Below are 22,577 nucleotides of genomic sequence, written 5' to 3'. Positions count from 1 at the left end.
AGAATTGGAGAGTATAACATCATATGCAATACTCTCCAATTCTTATATAAAAAAAGGTTTTATCTGCACAGATGTTTTCTTTCTTCTACAACTGTAAATAGGTTTAGTTAGTCTAAGGAAAGACCTTTTTTTCATATTCCTGAGTTATTAAAAAAATATTAATTATAACCAAGACCCGGAGATTTTTATGCATTATAAAACCTCAGAATATGCCATAATAATCTGTGAAATATACAGTCAAAAATATAAAATATACAGCTAAAATACCCTAAAATGCCTAAAGAAGGCTATGAATAAAGAAATAACAATAGAAGTGATTAAAAAATAAATGAAAACTAATTCATATTTGCATAAATCAAAATATGTAAATAATTAAAACAAATAAACAACAATTAAAATGATAATATAACACAGAGATATGTTCTAAACTAAAATATCAAAATAATAAAACCTTGCAAATAGTATCACAAAAAGAAAAACAACAATCATTGGATTTGAAAAGTATAACTAATGGAAGGTATTAAAATAAAAAATAAAACACAAATTAATAGAAAAATAATTAAAACAAATAACATGCAAGGAACCAAAAAATACCTGAATGTATTTGTAAATAAAAAGAAACAAAATGTGAGACAATATTTCAAATATGAAAGTTTTAGATCATAACATAAAAAAAAATACAAGGTATAGAAAGAAACACTGAGAAGCTGATTTAGTTCAACAATTCCATTCAAATCATATTATTAATTAATATATGTTCTTATAGTTTTTTATTCTTCTTGGTTAGCAAATTGAAATCATATTGTTTCAATTTAAGAGGGATTATATCCTGGGTTAGGAAATTTCTTATATCATCTGAAGACAACCCCTGATCAAGTTACATGTGTAACAGTAAGAAAAATAACAATAGAACTCACCTATATTGGTATATCCATAGATCTGTAAAAACAGTTCATCATTGGATTTTGATGGTTGGTTAAATCCAATTTTAATTTAGATCTAAATGCCACAATTACTTCTGGTATTTAAAAATAATAAATATTACTACTCTTAAGAAAAGTAAGCAACAAAATAACAATCCATACCTACTGTTAGAAATAAATTGTTGAAGGTAGCGCTTATTTTATTGTTGGTTGTTTAATTAATTAAATAATTGTGAAAAAAGGAAAAGCGGAAATTGAAGCAAGGTTATGCCATTAAATTCTGTACTAAGCTTGGAAAATTGACAAGTGCAGTATTTGAAAAGTTAAAACAGATCTATCGGAAACATTCTAATCCCGAGCTCAAGTTTTTCACTGGCACAAATCATTTTTGAGAGGCAGAGAACACGTTGAAAATAACCACCGTTCATGGAGGCCTACATCTTCGAAAACAATGAACCTGTGAACACTCTTGTGAGATCAGACCGTTGTTTAAAATTAATAATGTTGAATGAACTCGTAAATTTGTACAGATTTACTGTTGATCAAATTTTGACTGATTTTGGCACACTATAAACTCTCCTTTACCAAATTAAGCTTCAATGAGCAAATCGAAAATCAAATCAATGCTGGTTTGCTTTTTTGACAGAAGGAGAATTATCTACAAAGAATTTTTTCCTCCAAGACAAATTGTTAACCAATTTTTTTATAAAGACATTCTTGAAAGGCTCAGAAAAAGGGTCATACCCATGAGGCGAGATATTGCAGACAAATTTATGCTCCATCATGACAGACAATGCCCTCCCAATTTAATTTAAAAAGGTAATAAAAATAACGCAAATTTATTTAAACAATTATAAATACTTTACCTCATATCTCAAATTCAAATTGAGCTAATTAAGTCCAATTTATAACAACCTTTTGATGCCCTAAAAATTTTAAGCTAAACAATTAAGTACTCTAGGAGCTGTGAAATATTTTATTGATTTTTGTTTTATAAAAGCGGCATCATGCATCATAAATTTGTGAAAAATCTGTATGTGTTAGAAGAAAACAGAAGACACTGCCCTCTCTATAAGAGAATTTTTGACCTCAAAAGGCATTCCTGTGGTTCCCCAGCTACCCTATTCACCTAACCTCAGTCCCTTGTAACTTTTTCCTTCTTCCTAAACTGAAAAATGTTCTCAAAGGACGTCATATTGGGACTTTAGAAAACATCCAAAAGAGTGTAATTAATATGCTGAAGACCATAGAGGTTGAAGACTTTCAGCACTGCTACCAACAGTGGGAACAAGTCTCCATTGGTGTGTAGCCGTCCATGAGAACTACTTTGAAGGGGATAACATTTATGTTTCAAAAAAATAAAATCTTTGGTAAATAAAAAATCAGCCTCATTACTTTTGGCCACACCTCATACCTATTACATCAGACTGATCTTTAAAATACAGGGTTCCAGAGAGGGTATGTGTTATTTTAACATTAAATATGTTAAAAACCAAAGATTTCCCACAAAAATAATTTATTTATTAATAATGTGATTATAATGAAAAATCATTTACCAAAAGCAATGCTCCTTAACCCTTTTAGTGTTAACTGAGAGTACCAGTACATATGCGAAGAATACTGGATCAATTTTATTGGTACCCAAAACGATAACAATCATTATCAAAAAAAGACTTTCAACACCCTTTAAAATTTGAGAATATAGGTTTAAAGCAATATGTCCAAAAATTGAAAAAACAAATTTCTGCCTACCATTCTTTTCTTCACACTATCTTGCCAATTTTTTTTAGTTGGCACTCAAATCACAGGCTTATTCAACCCATGATGATCCCAAATTCTTAAATAACTACTTTAAATAATAAATCATTCTTTAATGATTTTCACCATATTTTTAGTTGTTCTGAGATAATATTAAATCATTTATAAATTCATTTGGAGTTAGTGTTCTATACATCCTTATGCACTTCTTTCTGTATGTCATTATTATTATACATTTGCACATATTATTGGTAAATGGTTTTCAATAATGCACACACTGTTGATATTTTTTCTTGGATACCTTTAGTTTTTAATATATTTAACATTTAAATGTCACTAACCTTTCTGGACACCCAATATAATATAAAAAGGCTTAAGAATGAATTGGTGATCAGGGGTAAATTAAACTACTTGACGAGCAAATATCGGCATATGTCTGTTTATATTAAGACATACCATTTCAAGCATTATTCTGAAACAATTAAAATAAAAAATTGCAAAAATAATTTTAAATAATACCGATAAATTAAAAAAATATTAACCATTAAATTTCACATAATAATTATCATAAAAAATTCAAAAATAAATCATAATATTATAATGTTACATAATATTAATAATGTATGTTACTTTTTACTTAATAAACATACAATGACTGCATAGTAAATAAAGAAGATGGTCCTAGTGGTAAAAAACTATTATTGGTGTTATCCTTGACCACCTATCAGATCATCTTTGTCTTGATTTATATAATGTTTATAAGAAAATCATAATTTAATTGTATTTTTTTTAAACAGTTTACAGGGCTTTTGCTGTATTTTTTATTTTCTACTAATTGCAAATGAATTAATAAATTTATCATTTATAAATAAGCATGAATGTGTACGACTCATGGGAATTGATATACATGGTAATCACTAAAGTTTCAGAGTTAAACTACTGTTGGAACAAAAATAATCACCTTTTCAGTTTCATGTTCATGAATAAATAGCATAGTAAAGGCCAATAATAAAAGATATAGTAAGGAAAGAAATTCCAGTTAGCATCATTAAATTAGCAGTCAGCCAGGATTCTTCATTGGAATCTACAGCCTTCCTTCTTTCTCTTCTCTTCCCTCCTTGCATTTTCTTTTCATACTTCAGAAGTTCTTCTTTGTTCTTGTTCTCCTCAGCAAGCTTCTTCATTTCAAGCTCAGCTTCTTCTTTCTGCATGAAAAATAAAATATATTTTATATATTTGAATGATTTAATTTATGGGAAACATTTGATACACATGTGATTCCACTAAATTGTAAATATAGTAGAAATTCACTAATCAATCAGAGTTAGGACTGAGACATGGTGGATAAAATGGGAGAGTCAGCAGATAGAGAGTAAATAAAAGAAAATATACTTAATAAATATGAATATGGATATATACATATATATAAATAAAATAATGTATACTTTATTGCTATTATCAAAATAATTGTGATTGCTATGGTGCTAAAACATTTGAATTCGGTAAAATTATACATAAGTAATGAAGGATTGATTAGCAATACATTCACTCTCCCGCAAGTGAGAAAGATTTAAATTTTTATAGACAATTTTTATCAATTGTTATTGATTGAGTTGATAAGGCGTTTTAATTAGTTTTATTTAAAAAAAAAAAAAAGTGAAATAAAAGGAAATGTGCAGAAAATTATACTAACAAGAAAATTGTTATTAAATTCAAAAAATAGAATAGAAAACAAACTTCATATTCAGATTAATCCCCCAAAAAAATTCTATATACAAATCTCAAACAAAAACAGATCTTAAAAAAAGTTCTAACTAGCTGGAGAGGGTGGCTTTATTTGCACATTTTCCTAGAACAACCTGAAACTTCTATTATTCAGTCTTTACCCAATCACTTGTTAATTATTACAGACGTATCTAAATCAGGCGCATCTATGGCATCCGCTTTTTTAACCCCAAATATTACCCACAAACATAAATTGCACCAACATTGTGGTGTATATACAGCAAAAATCAAGGCAATTGTAATGGCATTGAGATACGTGAAGAGCTTAACAATCAAATGCACTTTATATATTATGTATTTTTTGTATATTTTATATATTATGCATTTGTTTTGTTTTTTTATATATTATGTATTTTTTGTATATTTTATATATTATGCCTTTGTTTTGTTTTTTTATATATTATGTATTATATATATATATTGTAATAAGCTCTTTTTTAGTAAATAGTATATTTTGATATAAAAAGGTTTTTAATGTTTAAGGTTTTATGTTTAATTTTATGTATCATTTTAATAATTGTAATTGTTATTTTAAATCAAAAAGCAAGCTAACCAGTTTTCTTTGTCTAAAAGAAATACGCCATTTCAAAACAAGAAAGATGACGGTGCGCGTCCTTCCAAAGTGTTCGTTGGGTTGGTTGTGTTAAGATGGATTGAAGTTTTTCAACCTTTGTTGTTTCTATACAGTAATTATAGAAAAAGAAAAATCAAAGAAGAAATAGAAAAACATAACAATTGTCAATAGACTGTTCACATCACAAACCATAGCAAGTAAAGCGGAGCGATTGTACTACAATCGATTATTTTTGGATTGATCAGTAAACATCGAAGATAGAGGAGAGGAGAAGGACATTCGTTGTTTGGGCGCGCAGGTGAAAGTCCATTTTACTTCCCAGGTTAGTTATAATCCAATAGAAACTACCTTGTAGGAGGATCGTAAAACAACGTTCACTAATTCTCGCCACTAAACGCACCAGTCTACCAATCCACAGGTTGTCGGATCAAATCCCGGTCCCACTCGGGCATTTTTCAAGCACAAAATAATGCAAAACTCACTGACAACCTCCCCCGGGTATTTGTGAGGCCCGTTAGCCAATGGGTGGGACTCACAAAAAATAGGCGTGGGAGTGAAGAACCCACCCTGCGATAAAACTACGTCAAGAAACGTGCAATGTATTTCCTAATAGTGGGAATATTACCTCCTAATATTGGTAAATACATCGCATGAGGACTTAGGCCTCCATGGCCTGTTGTACCCATAAAATAATAATAATAATAATCCATTTTACTTCCCAGGTAAGTTATAATCCAACAGAAACTATTTTGTAGGATGATCGTAAAATAACGTTCACTAATTCCCAAAAATACAATAAAATTGATAAAGAAAGAATATATCGAAACAAAAAAAATCATAAATTTATGAAAAATTATTTAATATACATAGAAATAGGTAAAAAATTGAAAAGGAATAGGTTGGCCGAAATTTGGAATGAACCTTTTAGGATAACTAGACCAATTTCTAAAACAATCTACAAGACAAACTGCGGAGTAAGACATTATAATGCAAATCTGTACTACAGCAGCAAACTACTACCTAATGCTGGAGAGCTTTCCAAGGTTAATTGTGCCTTCTACAGGAGAAAAGATGTAAAGATGCTCTTCCATTCTGCATAAATGGATTTCATTACACATTATACACAAATATGATATGTAATAAACATAACGAGACTATTTGTTCTTGAATTAAAATTTACTTAGTTAATTACATTAAATTACTTACTTAATTATCTTTATTACCTTGTTAAAATAAATGTAAATACTGTAACAATTTATTTTGTTTTCTAGAAGAACTTTATACTCAATAATTTTTTTCATAAATTGCATCACTACTAATCATTCTTAATTTACAGACATTTTTTTTCCTTATTTTTTTTTTTATTTTACCATGAAATTAATAAAGGATAAGGATTGTTTTAAAAATCCTGATTCAGTATGGAAACTTACTCGGTCGGTGTTGAGCAACCATTTATAATAATTATTAAATAAATATTTATTAGATATTTCAACCAATTGAACTTATTGGGGGATATCTATCATATTTATCCAGTTTTAATATCATTATATAACTTATTTGAGAACAGACCAGGCCTAGTCAAATAAAATTATTTGTAAGCTAATCTAATATATGAACACTTGCTAAAAATAAAAGTCAAAAAATTAATAGAAATAAAGACAATAACATACTTTCAGCTTTTCAGCTTTAAGTTGATTACAGATATCATCACAGCTGAGTTGGCATGAGAGATGACATGGTAGCTCTTTCTTCAGCCGATGACAGGAACAAGTTACCTTTACCTTCTTACGACAAGGAGGAATACGAGGGCATTGTCCAGTGTGGCACTGAGCGATGCACCTGTGCCCACATTCATACTGTAATAAACCAAATTAATGTGCTGATAATGAAGGGAAATGGTAAAAAATTTTATTGACCAACTAAAAAATTATTACATTCTTAGGACAACGATTTCCACATGACTGAAGAGCTTCTTTGTCTTCTGCTGATGTCCAATCATTGCAGTTGACAAATAACTGGGCTAAACCACACAGGCATCTACAAAAATTTAAATAAATATATGCAATTTCAACTATAAGAACATTCCCACCATTAGAATGTATTTACTTAACCCTTTTCTTGGCACAGGGACATGAGTGGTACTATCATGACGTTGAATCTTCAAATCTTATAAATATCTCAAGAACTAATATATGAACAGCAATCGATAGTTGGAATCCTTGTCCAACATGTGCTATGATTGTTGTGATACAAAACTCTGATTAGAAAATAAACTTTATACTAATTTTAATAGAGATTTAAGGAAATCTGCCAAGATTGAGAAACAAGGTAAATTCACAGCTTGGTTCATCTTATTTTTTTATTTAAAAAGTTATTTTTCTTGTAGTTAATATCCCATAAAACAGAACTAGTACAAGAATGCAAATATTTTCAGTTTCTGCTGGATATATCAGAGTCAAACTGTATGCTGTTGGTGTGTACGTAACAATAGTGGTGTTATCTGAAATGATTTTGTTATTTATATTTTAAAAGAAATGGTTTCTAGAGGATGCTAGTTCATTAGATTGTTTCTGCTATATTTGTGGGATCTATAGTTAAAAAGTAACAAATAAAGGTAAATTCGCATAAAATTGGTATAGTAAAATAAATCTTGGGTTCCTCAGAAACTCTGCTGCCAAAGAATTGAGGAAATGGTTTCCAGATAAAAAAAAAATTTGTTTTGGAGAGAACCTAACACCCCTTCAGTAGTTTACCCTGTTTCTGATGGATTTGATTTAATAGTCTATTGTCCTCCAGCTGCACTGGAGAATTTTATATTCAACAGAGATCTATAGTCAAATGGTGGCAATGATGACTCCTATAATTTAGACAGCAATGAGTCTAAATGTTTTACTCAATATGAAATAAACAACTTGGTAACAGACTTAGGCCTGCCAAAGAACTGGGCTGAGGTTATAGGTTCAAGATTAAATAAAAAGAATTTTGTTCATTCCTTTTTTTTGTCCACAAGAAGGTTGGTTACTTAAATCATAAATGGGTGATTTATAGTGATTTCAATGTTAAAAGACCAACAGAATAGCTATTGCCAATACTGGTTAAAAGCAATTAAAAAAAAAAAAAATGTAGTAATCTTCTAAAGGGCATTTTCTAAAAATCACAGCCAAGTCTTCCAAGTTAATAAAGGAGATGTTATATATTAGTTTATCAAGTATGTCAATCAAAATTAACAGTTGACTATAAACAATATATGAGAAATTAAACTTACCACTTATTACTATATTATTTGAATGAATTTAAACTTAATAAAACTTGTTGATTAACATATACTCAACATGGTACACAAAATTTCACTGTCCTTTGAAGTTCATACCTGATTTTTAGGATTGCTTTGCAAGGATCACAGTCACCTGGGTGGCAAGGAAGAGGGCAGGGATGACCACACACTCGTTCTATGCTACAATCCTGGCTACATTCTTCACAATTTGATCCGCTTGTCTTAGAAAAAATCAAATTGAACAACAAAAAGTTATTAAAATTTTAAATGAAAGTCAAAGGTTAAAAAAAACTTACAGACTTTGATGCAGCATTTTCTACAACATGGCATATATAAGTGCAAACATGGTTAGTGCATTGTAGCAGACGTCCACACTCTTGACCACAGGATTGAGTTTCTGCTCTATAGCAAGGTAGTTTCAGTATCAAATGCTCTCCAAAGCATGGTATTTCAATAAGAATCTCACATATGGGACATGGTAATGTCTTGAATTCGTATGGGGTATTTACCTGGAAATAACAAATAAGATCTTAATTGTCTGAGGCAATTCTTAGATTCTCAAAAAATTATAATCGATTTATCAGAACTATAAAACATTAAAATAGAGTACAAAGGTTTATTATTGAAAATAGAACCAGTAGTTTAAGACAAAAGCTGCAGATGTTGTATAGCAGACAGACAGATTTCTACATATCTAACTCAAATTTTGAGGGACTCATAGTGTTAATTTTTTTTTCTTGGTCAGTTATGAAGGTTCATTGTTGAAAAATAAACCAAAATTGTATAGGTTAGGAGAGAGGGGGTGAACACTTACAGTGGGGCACTGTATAACTGAAAATTATCATTAATTGTATAACTAAATTACTGTTAATAACATTTATGAAATAAAATAATAGTGGGGCACTGTATAACTGAAAATTATCATTAATTGTATAACTAAATTACTGTTAATAACATTTATGAAATAAAATAATAGACTTACAACATCCCATGGGGTAGCAGCTTTATAATCTTCCTTTGGAAGGTATAATGCAGTATGACATACTTCAAGACAAGAATGCCCACATTCCTTCTTATTGCCACAAACAAGCCTACATGGTGGACAATCTCCAAAATGGCATTTATGTTCTTCCCTCTTCAGATGATCACATTTTGGACGATTTCTAGAAGGTTAAAAGAGGATCCTTGATTAAGTACAAAAAACAGTCATTAAAGTTTAGGAAAGTACAAAGATTTTATTAATTTTTAGATCAGTACTGCTTAAGTTTAAATAATAGCACTTAAATGAGTTAGATGGTTTTAGCATTTAGATAAGTACAAGGGTTGTGTATTTCTCAAAATATAAATCCTTGATAAAGACATTATAACATTGAGAATAGTTGACAGTGTTAACTGAGAAACATCAGAATGGTTTTTACTTTTACTAATGTTTATACAGTATTACAATATACAAGTAGATTGTAGGAACACAGTCCGGGTGGAGGTCAATAAAGGTACCCAAATAGCAGAAGAAAACTATTTATTTTTAACAAATGTTTTGCACCACTTTGCAGAGCTTTGTCAGGGCTAAATGAAAACAAGATACAAACATTTTAAGAATTGACAGAACATTAAAATAAATATAACAGAGAAAATACGTAAAAAGATTGTTTTGTTTATAAAATATACAAAAGAAATAATAGTAAGAATAATTTAAGAAAGTGTAGACTAGAAACTAGTTAATATACAGCCACATGTGACAGAATTCTAAATGTAGAACTAGAGTAATAAATTGTAGAAAAATACTGCAAATAAATCTTGAAGAAAAACCTTTCAACCACAAAACTGATAAAGATAATATCTCCCTTACTTATAAACAGTTCCTATCATCCACAACAAACACTGACTTTAAGACTATTGTTAAGCCACCTCAAATTGACTGTCTTTTTGTTGGAAGGCTTTAAAATGAACAAAAAAAACAAACTGGCTCAGATTAAACATTTATTTGGTTCAATTTAAACATGGTAAAAAACAAAACTAAAAACTAACATAAATAAAACATACAAGCAAAAATAAAAAGGCCTTTCAGATAAAAATAAAAATAGATAAATAAATTAAGAAAACAAAAGAGACAAATTTAAAAACAATATAAATATGTAAAATAAATACTGCTGGTCGATGTAGGGTTGCTCCACTTCGATAGGTGTGCTGCCGATATGTGTAGGTCGCAGTTCTGGTAGCTAAATAAACCTCTGCAATGGTCCAGAGTTGGTGTAGTGGCTCATTGATGGTCCGAATATCCAACAGTCGTGTTGTATTAAACGAGCTGACAAAATGAACGCAGACAGGGCTGCTGATGACGCTACCAGAGCCACTACTTAGTCGGAACTGCAATTAATAAAGTGGAAACAGTAATGGTCTGGTTCCGCACTGTAATGACTCACTAACTCACTAAAAATGTCCAAACTATTATCAACCAAACGCAGACAGGGCTGGTAATGCTACCACGGCCACTAATTAGCCGGAACTGCCATATTAAAGTCGAAACACAGAAAAGGGTTTTGAACTCTAGTGACGACTAAAACACTCAACAAATGTCCAAACTATTAAACTATAAACGCAGACAGGGCTGCTGAGGACGCTATCAGGGCCACTAATTAGTCGCAACTGCTCCATAAATGTCCAATCTATAACACTATAAACGCAGACAGGGCTGCTGAGGACGCTATCAGGGCCACTAATTAGCCGCAACTCCTCTAAAAAACTAAGATGGCCCGTTGCTAGGCAACCTCTTAGCGACAATTATCACCCCTAGCAACTGTCTCTATTACTCATTATTACAAACAAATATAATTACACATTTTTCTTTTCAAATAACTAAATCTAAATAAAACAATACAAATAAAAATAAATGTAACTAAATTAAATACTAATAAAACTATATAACTATTAAACTAAAACAATAAAACTAAATACTAAAAATACTATTAACAATTATTTACAAGGTAATTATATATTATGGCGTTAACAACTATTGTTATCCTATTCCCCTCCTCCTCTACATTCTAATCTTTTCATTTTATTTGCCTATTTTTATGTACTATTACATTATTTTCGACCCCCTTAATATTATTTAAAACAATAATCTCTTTAATTTTATCTTCACCTTATAATATTGTTCTTCTGATTTTTTAAAATCACATTTTGGCTATTTTATCCCTGCTCATCTCCAACTTACAATCTATGCACCAACTTAATGTTACACCATCTGATAGATAGTCAAATTCTTGTTATTGTTATTACTTGTCACAATTTTACTACCTACTAGTTTTATCCAAATTGTTCTAATTTTCTCTTAGTTCATTATACCACTATTCCTCCCATTTTTTATGATTTCTATTCTTATTCAATAACTTTATTTTTATTAATGTATTTATATAAATTTTGTTGTCTCTCTCTATGTTGTATGTAATATCTTATACGTGTACTTATACCTTTACCTCATATATTTGCCTATTGTAATATATAACAAGAGATTAGATGATCCTGTCACGTTTACCTATCTATATATTACATAAAATCTTACCCATCTTGAGGGTTAGCAAAGAAGTCGGGAAATTTCATACCTGGCTCTCAGTTCTCAACTTGTCATTTGTCATCTTTGTTTCAATCAGACAGGTACTTCCCCCTCTGTTTACTTGTTATTTTTCTTAATATTTCCTTTTACTTGTTATTATACCTCACCTTTGCCACATTTACTTTGCCACATCTGTCTACCTTTTATACCTACCTCTTTACCATATTTACAACTATTTCTAACAAGTATTTTTCTAAAATTTATTACTCTAGTCCTGTATTTAGAATTCTATCACACGTGGTCGTATATTAACTAGTTTCTAGTCTACACTTTCTTAAATTATTATTACTATTATTTCTTTTATATATTTTATAAACAAAACAATATTTTTAAATATTTTCTCTGTATATCTATTTTAATGTTCTGTCAATTCTTACAATGTTTGTATCTTGTTTTCATTTAGCCCTGCAAAGTGGGACGAAACATTGGTTAAAAATAAATAGTTTTCTTCTACTATTTTGATATCCTTCTTGACCGCCACCCAGACTATCTTCCAACAATATAAATATTTTTTTTTTAACAATTTCCTTGGCCAGGAGGAACTTAAAAAAATTGCAAGTGGCTCCTCGACTGTGTTGCAAGCATGCCAATCAGTCTAATGGACAATATTAAAAGGGATGAAAGAGAATTGGAAGGAAATAAACAAATACATTCCCCTCCCCTCTTCCACCAATATAATTGACCCAGCTAAAGGATTGTACAAGTGAAGATGTAGGATTCCCAGTGAGTCTAGAATAATGATTTCTGAAATTCTTCGAAACTGGTTTCACTCAACAATGTCGATAAAAAACAGAAAAATAAGTAAATATTCATTTCTATAAATTTTATAGTAAGGAGTTCTCTTGCTAATAACAACTTTTGTTTTATTTAAAAAACAAGACAATAATTAATAAAAATAAAGTGTGAAACTTTATCTTGTTTCTCCATCTTTTCTTGTCACACCAGCGGTAGCAAATGTTAGATAAGGATTCAAACCATCAATTGTTTGTCATGTATTGATTCTCAAGATATCTAGGAGATTTGAGCATTCAACAAAGTAATGGGTACCACTCATAGCTCAGTACCAAGAAAAGGGTTAAATACAATACTGATTTTTTTTTGTAAGTACTAATAAATAAATTAGTCATTGGAGTAACCTCATAAGTCACACAAACCAAATTTTAGGAGGGAACACAAAAAAAAAATTGTAAGCGGCTGCTCAGAAGGGAGAAATTCCTACAGTCACTGACATGAATTGTTTTTTCCGTAGTATAACAGCAAAAATGCCTCAGGCTAACGGACTTATGCTCCCAAAACTAATTCAACAGAATGGAAACCTACCAAATCTTAAATACCCAAAAAGTGATTTATGGGTTTTCTCAACTCACTAATTCAAATAATGTATTAATTATTGTATAATCATAGCTGTGTATAGTTTTGAGGGCATGGCGATAGGATGTTAAGGTGTCACTCACTTTACCAACATTGAGTAAGGTATGGTTGTTTAAATCTGGTCTCAGGGTGGGTTGAAATTTAATTCATGTCAGACACACGGAATTAATCTCATCCTTTCCTTTCTGGATTGAATAAGTTGGTAACTTGTAGGATAATACTATATTCTATATGCCTTATATGCTAGAAATTGCCAGATAAAGGAAAAACAAGAAAAAAAAAGTGTGGTTTTACAAGCCTTCTGATAAACTCTGTTGTGTACCCATTACCCAAGGATGTTGAAAAATAAACTGTTTCTCTGACACTCTGACCCTGGAGCAGACTACATACAGCTGAAGCATCCTTTAACCCGCTAAGTGTAAGAAATGTAAATATAAAATAGAATCATTTAATTTTAAGCCTACAAAGTTTTAAACAAACAAGTCTAGAAGCTCATGTGAATAACAGTTAATCTCTCTAGGATACTATGTATTCATCCAATAATCTCATGTGGTACACTTAAGAAGATGGCTAGTGCATAGTGACAGGCACACACCAAATTGAGCATAAAAATGATTAATCAGTGGTTCCTATTCAAACAGACTTAATAGACTGGTAATACTTAAAGGGGAAAAAATACTTCATTAAGAAATACTGGAAGACTGCTGATTGACCATGTTTAGAAATAAAAGCAAAATGGTCTGGGCCAAATAAAAACTCAAATAGTTTAATCACCATTTGAATTTCTATTTGACTGTACTCAGAACATTTTCCTTTTATTATAATTTATTAAGATAACATAAATGCTCTCTATAGTAACGATTCCCAACATCTCCTCTCCATAATCTCCATTTTGAACAGGATGATCTCTCTTTTTTTTGGTACCTGATCTATAATTTTATTATAAATTTATGGAATTGTAAAAAATTTTTTTTAATAACTGAATATTAAATAACTAGTCAGGCAAATCATGTACCGAATCAATCTCTAATTTAATTTTCAAAAATATTGTGGCCTATAAATTCGTTTCATGCTGTCTAAAGTGGTAACTAAAGTGAACCTCCAAATACTCAATAAATTTACCTAATTGTAATAGTCAATAGTAATTACTGCATTTGCATCAATACAGGTTCATAATTTTTCTCAAAATTTTTATAAAATGAGGGTTCAAGATTGATAGGTTGAAACGTTGGCTCAATAAAAATAGTATGATTATTTACTATTTGAGTTTTTTTTTACCGCACCCGGACCATATTCCATTCATCTTCGAATATAATTTAAGTTAATATATTGATCAATTTACACTATTTGGGGTCTTCTGAGGTCCATGCCAGACAGCGCAAACCTCATTTTAGAAACCAATGTTCTAATTTCAAAGAATCATAATAATATTTTTAAGATCCACATAAGATAATAAGTTAATATTTATGAATATACTAGCTAATTTAAGCATTTTTGTTACTTTTTTAAATATGTACAACAGGAGAGACTGTTGTACCTTGATCAAAATCATTTCAGATCACCATTCATTTTTTTGACATGTACTGCTATTTATTAATTGTTCTCAATGTACTAATCTAATAGCATCATCAGCAAAATGGCCCCATATTTAAACAATAACTTATTCTGCTCCTGTCTACACATGTGACTCAAATTACAGAAAACTAGGGGTCGTTCAAAATATATGTATCAGAATAGTAAACAAGCAAACTTGGTTCACCAGAATTTCAAATATGTTGTCTGCTTTACAGCTCCTGACAATTAAAGAATACACATACTTATTGACAAAATACTTCTTCCTTACCACCATTTTTGATAAAACCCTTTAAACAAAGAATAAGAGACTATGACAAAACAACACTAAAAAGATAGATACAACCTAACACATATTATTAGAGAAAACATAAACAAAACTTGATACTTAAATTGTAGGTATTAAATTATACATATTATTTTTCAACATAGGGCATTATTTGTTCATTTCTCCATCATTTATAATTTATGTTTAATTTATTTGTCATTTGTATTTCTTTTTAATGGATAGATATGTTTCTAATTTTTCTACTGTTTGAAAACTATAAATATGTAAAAAACAAAGACAACATTAATTCAAACCACATAAAAGTTATTTGCATCTTACAATATACTATGTACGGATTATAGTATAGTGGTAAATTATATACAATAATTAATAAATTATAAATACATGTTTTTTTTCAATAACTGTTTAGTATTTTAATTATCAAAAAATACATAGGTTGTAGTGATAATAGTGCTATCAGGATAAACTATTCCCATTGCTACACTTAACAAATAGATTCAAAAAATAAAATAAAACATAAAAAGTTGTGATCCTATCTATACCACATACCTCTATATATATATATTTTTTTTTTAATTATTTATTTATTGTAATTTACAACTGTACATAATAATACAATAGGTAAATATGTAGTATGTTTCATATACACTTGAAAATCTTGGGAAGGAACCACCCATTGGTGGTACTTCAAACATTAATTTAAACTAGAAGGTCTCGTGGCCATCTTCTTTTCAGACGCCTCGGAGGATTATCAGGGATTGTTAAGGATGAAAGATTAAGAATTAATGGGTTAGGATGGTTAAGGAGTTTGGAATAAAAAGACGCATATCTGGTTTGGGTCAAATCTGCAACGAATGGGATGTTAAGGTCTTTATGAATGAGTTTATTTGTGACGTAATAAGGAGCATCAAGGATTTTAGATTGTAACGATTGGATGCAGGAAGAATTTGATGGTTTGGTGGAGCCCCAGAGCTCAATTCCATATGTCCAAATTGGTCTGATTATTGTAGTGTATACTAATTTTTTGTAGTGAATGGGAAGTTTAGAGCGTTTGTCAAGTAAGTGTTGTAGCAATCGGAATCTACGAGCAGTTTCTTGTCGTTTCAGTCTTGTGTGTGGATTCTAAGTAAGTCTCTTGTCAAGATGGAGTCCTAAGTATCGAATCTGTTTAACAGGCGTTTACCTCTATATTAAATATGGAAATAGTAGTTTTTATAAGTAGTTTAATTTTTCCTCTGAAAATTATTTTCAAAAAGAGGGTCGAATTTTATTTTGTGTTGATCAATATTAAGTGAAAGAGAAGGTATAAATATAGATTTTTTTAAAAAAGTTTATAAGAACAACTGATAATAAATAAAACCCATGAATCAATATGTAAATTTTTCTAAATACAGGTCAGAGAATAAAGAAATAAAAGTAATAATTTTAATACAAACTTGCATGGTTTATTACACCTAGGAGGATTTGTTCGCCTGGCAGCTCCACATGGAACTGTTACAGTGGTACCCCCGCACTTGCATGACACCTGCTTTACTATATTGCAGGGGTAACAAGGACCACGGTGACAAACTGAGGAACACTTATGGTTACCACAAGACAGAGTTTTACCACACGGGCGTTCACATGGTGGGCAGTTACCATCACAGCACTATAGGAAATAAATAATCAAGTTAAATGAAAATGCTGTATTTATCATTATTATTACAACACAGGATTATTAAATCACACCTTACGATTGCAAGGATGTATATTGCAGTCCTTCATTCTCTTGCACTTTGCATCACAAAGGTATGCCTTCTGATGACAAGAAACCTCCTTTTGGCGTAATCCACACTGACAAGTCTTTACAACTACTTCTAAACACTAAAAGTAAAAATAATAGGTGTTTAAAAACAATAGCGTAGAGCATAAAAATAATACAATAAATAAAGAACTAGAAGTGAAATAATCCCATTTTTATAGTTTATATTTAATTCATTAACAGAGGACACATGAATTTAACATTTCAATACAATTTTATGCCAAAGATAATTTTAGGGTTTAAATTGTTTACCCTAGGTTATTAATGGTAATGAAAGAGCTGAATCTTTATAAAGATTTAGGTAGATAAAGTTAACATTTAGTCTTAATTTTTATTTAATCTAATTTCTCTAATGAAGTTTTAATACAAAACACAGAAGTAAATAAAAAGAATGAACCAATTTAATATTTACTAATGATGCTATATCTCCATAATAAGAAAGTACAACAAAGTTATAACCAACCCATATGTATTTGACTTAAACACAAGTTTTTTCCCTTTTCCTATGAGTGCAACTTGAATCTTCCGACTCATCTCCATCTCTGTAGCCGTTTGTCCAGCATCTCCGTCCTTGGAATCTGCTCCCCAACCATTCCTGCCAAGTGTCTCGCCCAACCTAGTTGACCCATCTTAATGATGGTGACAATTTCGGCATTATCGTAATGGGCCATTAGCTTGGCATTAGGGCCATTAGCTTGGCATTAGTGCCATTAGGCATTAGGCTTTCTTTTAACCCCATCATTACACATCATCCCATAGATTCTGCAGAGGATTTGGCATTCAAACCTAGTAAGAACCAGTTCCTGAATTCTAAGAACTGTCCAGTATTTCGATCTGTAGGCTAGCTCAAGTCTGATAAAAGTCTAATACAGGCACACCTTGGAGGTCCATGTGTAGCAGTAACTATTTACAGCCATTATCTAACAACTGATTTAAAGATTAATAGCATTTCTAGAGTTCACCTGAATTTCAAGATAGATTAATTCTTCAACTTCCTGAAACTTGAAAATATACTCTTTGTAATGACAAGTGACTCATTACACTAAATTACTTGTATACAGCTTCAAAATAGGTTCCATTCTTTTTGAAAGACTCTAAATATCAGAAATAAGGAGGAATTTAACACATAAAAAGAAAGATCAATAAAATATACCAAGAAAAAAGAACTTTAAAAAAAATAAACAAATTGATCAAAATAATGCAATATGCATTAGGATTAGTTCATTTAATGAAGGTCCTGATAAGTTACCAATGACAGATCAGACTGATTAGGCTTAGCAGGAGGATTTCAACATGGCCATGATACATACTAACAGAAGCAATGTCTCCAAGATATAGTTCTGTTTTTCAAGAGATTTAAAGGTTTAGCAAAATCAATTTACTTTGTTAGGGTTCAGGCAGTGCCAACTTTTAAGAAAGAATGAGCAGGGAATCTATCTATAATCTATAATATATAGAATCTATCTATAATAATATTCTATATCAATGGAATATTATTACAGACATTGGGAATAATTGGTACCACTTGATTACGAAATTCATGAAGTTACGAGTTCATGTTTTTTAGAAAGAATAATAATGAACAACATGTGTCAGGTAGTAGAGAGGGGATAATGATGCAATATGAAAATGAAAAACCTTGTGCTGCTTGGAATCACCACTTTGTAAGGAAGTACTATTTCTTGAACAATTTTTTGCAAGGAGGTGATCATGATCACACTTAACCACCAGATTATTACCAATTAAGAGTATGCACTTCATGAGGCTAATGGGCCCCAGAGAGATCTCTGAACCCACAGGGTTGACTCATGGGTACAGAAAAAATAATTATCTGCCATAGCCGGATTCAAACCCGGGGTCTTTGGAGTTAGTAACACAGTGAATGATACATTAATTTTTAAATACAATACATTAATTTTCTATTTCTTTGTTCAAAGAAGTAATATTTTGGAGATATATAAATGATGTTGATCTTGTTTTAATCTATTTTTTTTTCTTCAAATCTTATCTAAAACCCATTTCTTACATATTGGTCTAAATAGGAGACATCCTGGAAAAGAAATTCAGAAAAGTTTAGACAGATAAGGATTCAAGTAATAAAGAACCTGATTAGTTTGAGACTGCATTTTTAAATAGTAAAAAATCTCTATATTTATCTAACAACTTGAAATAACAGAGTGTTTGAGAAGTATAGTGGGAACAGGACAAACAGCATATTGGTTTCGAGTAAGATGTACATGTGTGTAAAAACAAAACCTTCAAATCTCTTGAGCGGATAAAGTAGATCTGATGATCTATTTTCTACATTTTGGATGGTATGTTTTTGGGTTCGATAGGGTAGAAATAGGTCTGATGAGGGCTATAGTTGGTATATATAAGAAACAAAGAAATGTTGTGAGAACTAATAACCACATTCCCAAGGAATTTGAGAGCACCCAGGGAATAAGCTAGGGCAGAAGTCTTAACCCACCACTGTTTATAGTGGTACTTAATCCTTGTTAAGTTCAGTTGTCAGTGTTCAGTGCCGGGACAAAGATGAGAATGAGGCCTTATTGGATGGGTCATAGAGAATTTTGTCCAGTCTATCTAACACTCCTGGCTTATGCAGATGATATAGTTTTATTTGGAAACAATGGAAGAAATCTCCAATTCAACCTCAGAACCCAAAAGAACTGCGGCTGCTAACCATGGATTAACACGAGCAAAACTAAAGTAATGAGAATAGAAAGAAGGGAATCAAGAGGAGACCAAATAATACAACTGAAGGGAGAAAAGTTCAAACACGTTCAAAATTTCAAGTACTCAGGAGCCCACCTTAACGAAAACGACTAGTTAGATGGAGAAGTCCGAGAAATAATAAAATTAGCTGGCATATACTTCCATTCTCTCAAGGCTGGTTTCCTGGGAAAGAAAGAAGTAACAAAAAATGTCATAAAAGTAGTATACAAGACTACATGTATCCCCTTACTGACCTATGCGAGCGAGTCCTGGATAACTATTTAAAAACATAAAAGCCAAATCCAAGCAATGAATATGAGATACCTCAGGAGGATTGAGTGGAAAACATGAGGGACAAAGTCAGGAATACTGCATTAAGAAGTAACCTGGGAGTGAAACAGGCATAGCATACTACAGAAGAAAATAGACTATGGTGGTTTGGCCATGTAAAAAAAATGTAGGAGGAAATAATGGCCAAAATAATGTGTAAAGCAAGAGTCGATGGCCAAGAAATACTTGGGATGGTGCAGTAAAATTGAAATCCACACCTAGGTCCTCAAATGGTGGTGATATAGAGGTGTTAAATCATTCCATCCACTCCCTCCACTTTTCTTTACCACAACTTATCTTTACAAATATATGCCATTGAAAAAAATCCAGTTTCTTTTTCAGTCAACCTGTTTTATTAATTCACAATAGCAAAAGAACTTTTTTAAAGTGTTTTTTTTTAAAATTGGTTTATTTATAATTTGTAACACAAAACATAAAAATATCTAACATTACCATAGGACAAGCTCCTCTATGACATCGCTGAGGACACACATGGATGCCAGCTTCACAAAATTTTCCACAAGTTTCTCCACAAGTCATAACATCATCAACACATGGTATAACTAAAGTGTTTCGACCACAGGGGCATGTTCTTGGAAGACTACGTGGGCAGTTACCACATTCACCTTTATGACAAACTTTTTCACAGTTGTGTTTTCCACAACTCAAAGGTTTTCCACACACCTACAACATTATTTTTAAAAAATAACTCAATTTTTAAGAAATACAGACTACAAAAATAACCTAATCTTATAAAACTACTCATACTAAGGAATAAATGTATGAATGAACACTGAATGTACTATGTACATCTTCTTAAACATATCAGTAGGTTTTCAGTAAAGTTGATGTCGATGAATATTGAAACTTCATGCAGTAGTCATGTATCTTGCAGATCTAAATGAAACTCAAGACTTCTGATTGAATTTCTTAATGTTTACACAAGCATGGAACAGATACATGGAACGGAATATACCGTATTCAACCAAATATAGGTTGAGATTTTTCTGAATTTTTTCTCATAAAATGCGAATCAATTCATTTTCCTGAATTTTTTATTTTTTCTATCATCAATTCCAGGTTGAATTATACATACATTACGTTCTGGTGGACTCTAAATAACTTGCCATGTACAGAGGCTTCAGTTGTTCTAAGGCTGGAGAGGGGTTCCCACGACAACATTATATTTATTTTTTATTTTTCAACATTATATTTATGAATTTTTATTTATATATTCATATATTTATATTATGTACCTCTATCGGTTCCTGATGGGAACTGACTGAAAAGGTATGCAATATATTTAACTCAAGGGCTAGATACCATACGACTCCCTTGCTATGGCATGCTAGATATAAATATTTGTAATTAATCATTGGAGTTCTTCTCCAACAATTCTTACCATCCACGCCTTAATTTTACTGTCGAATTTGAAAATAATAACTCCCTTCCGTTTCTTGACCTTCTCATCATTAGAAACCCAGACAACACCATATCCACTGACTGGTACACCAAACCTACCTACTCAGGCAGACTTCTAAATTACCACTCCCAACATCCTTACCATCAAGAATTAACGTAGCCAAAAACCTTATTCACCGTGGCCTTTCCCTTTCTGACTCCCGATTCCATGAAAAAAACACACACCGCATCAAACACATACTCTTAGCTAATAACTTCCCCCTCCATATTATTTATAAACTTTTACTTAACTACCAAAATCGTCTCGCCACTTCATCTAATTCTTCACAACCCCTTTCTATCCCCTTATACAGATCACTACCATATATCCCCTCTCTTTCCGACAACATTCATAAACTCTTACGTTCTACTATACCTAACCTCCATATTGCCTTCAGACCTCACAACACACTATCTAATATTTACACTAAACTAAAAGACACTATCCCTCCTCTACACCGATCACATATTGTATACCGCATCCCTTGCTCCACCCTTAATTGTAATTCTGCTTATATAGGTGAAACCAAAAATCTCCTAAAAGACCGTATCAAATAACACAAATATTCCATTTCCTCACATAATCATTCTGCCTCTAAATTTTCGGAACATTCTATTTCATTAAATCATTCCTTCGATTTCGAAAAAACCTCTATACTCGCTACTGTTCATAACCATGACAAAAGGCTCATCTCTGAAAGCCTCTATATGCAATTAGAGCCTTCTTCCGTCAACTTAAAAACCGATAAGAACAACTTATCATTAACATATTCACAAATAGTTAATTTATTAAAAAAGTAATTTTCACCTTTAAATTTTTTTTTTTTTTTTAATAAATTCATATTACTTTTTTCCACCCACCTTTGAACGTATTATTTCACTTTTAAACCTTTTCTTACACATTTGTCGTCCCCAACTTATATTACGTTTCCTCTTTTTAACTGTTGTTAAATAACCATGACACTGTCATCTTCCGGTACTTCGTTATTCTGTAATTCGTTGGTTCGTATATATTTTTAACTCTTCCTATCACTATTTGTCATCACCCTCTCACATGCTTTCTTCTTCTAAAATTTTTCTACTTTTTATTTTTTATTTTCACCCT

The 22,577-nt window shown here is 31.0% G+C and overlaps 1 protein-coding gene across 2 annotated transcripts in view; it reads right to left on the bottom strand.

Annotated features, from left to right (window-relative positions):
- Positions 1-574: 574 nt before the first annotated feature.
- Positions 575-22,577, bottom strand: part of LOC106691150 (NF-X1-type zinc finger protein NFXL1) — a 35,765-nt gene continuing 13,762 nt past the window's right edge. For both annotated transcript variants that reach the window (XM_014436828.2, XM_014436829.2), the window contains 9 exons: positions 20,465-20,695; positions 16,891-17,025; positions 16,599-16,810; positions 9,297-9,477; positions 8,611-8,823; positions 8,411-8,535; positions 6,975-7,077; positions 6,711-6,896; positions 575-3,886 (listed from right to left, as the gene is read on the bottom strand). In XM_014436828.2, the coding sequence (XP_014292314.1) occupies positions 3,659-3,886; positions 6,711-6,896; positions 6,975-7,077; positions 8,411-8,535; positions 8,611-8,823; positions 9,297-9,477; positions 16,599-16,810; positions 16,891-17,025; positions 20,465-20,695 (1,614 nt within the window). In that variant the 3' untranslated portion in view covers positions 575-3,658. The remainder of the gene's footprint in view (positions 3,887-6,710; positions 6,897-6,974; positions 7,078-8,410; positions 8,536-8,610; positions 8,824-9,296; positions 9,478-16,598; positions 16,811-16,890; positions 17,026-20,464; positions 20,696-22,577) is intronic.

Source organism: Halyomorpha halys, unplaced genomic scaffold, assembly GCF_000696795.3.
Source record: "Halyomorpha halys isolate HHAL.00 unplaced genomic scaffold, Hhal_1.1 Scaffold2115.1, whole genome shotgun sequence".
NCBI classification, from domain to species: Eukaryota; Metazoa; Arthropoda; class Insecta; order Hemiptera; family Pentatomidae; genus Halyomorpha; species Halyomorpha halys.
This window is presented reverse-complemented; position numbering and strand designations above follow the sequence as displayed.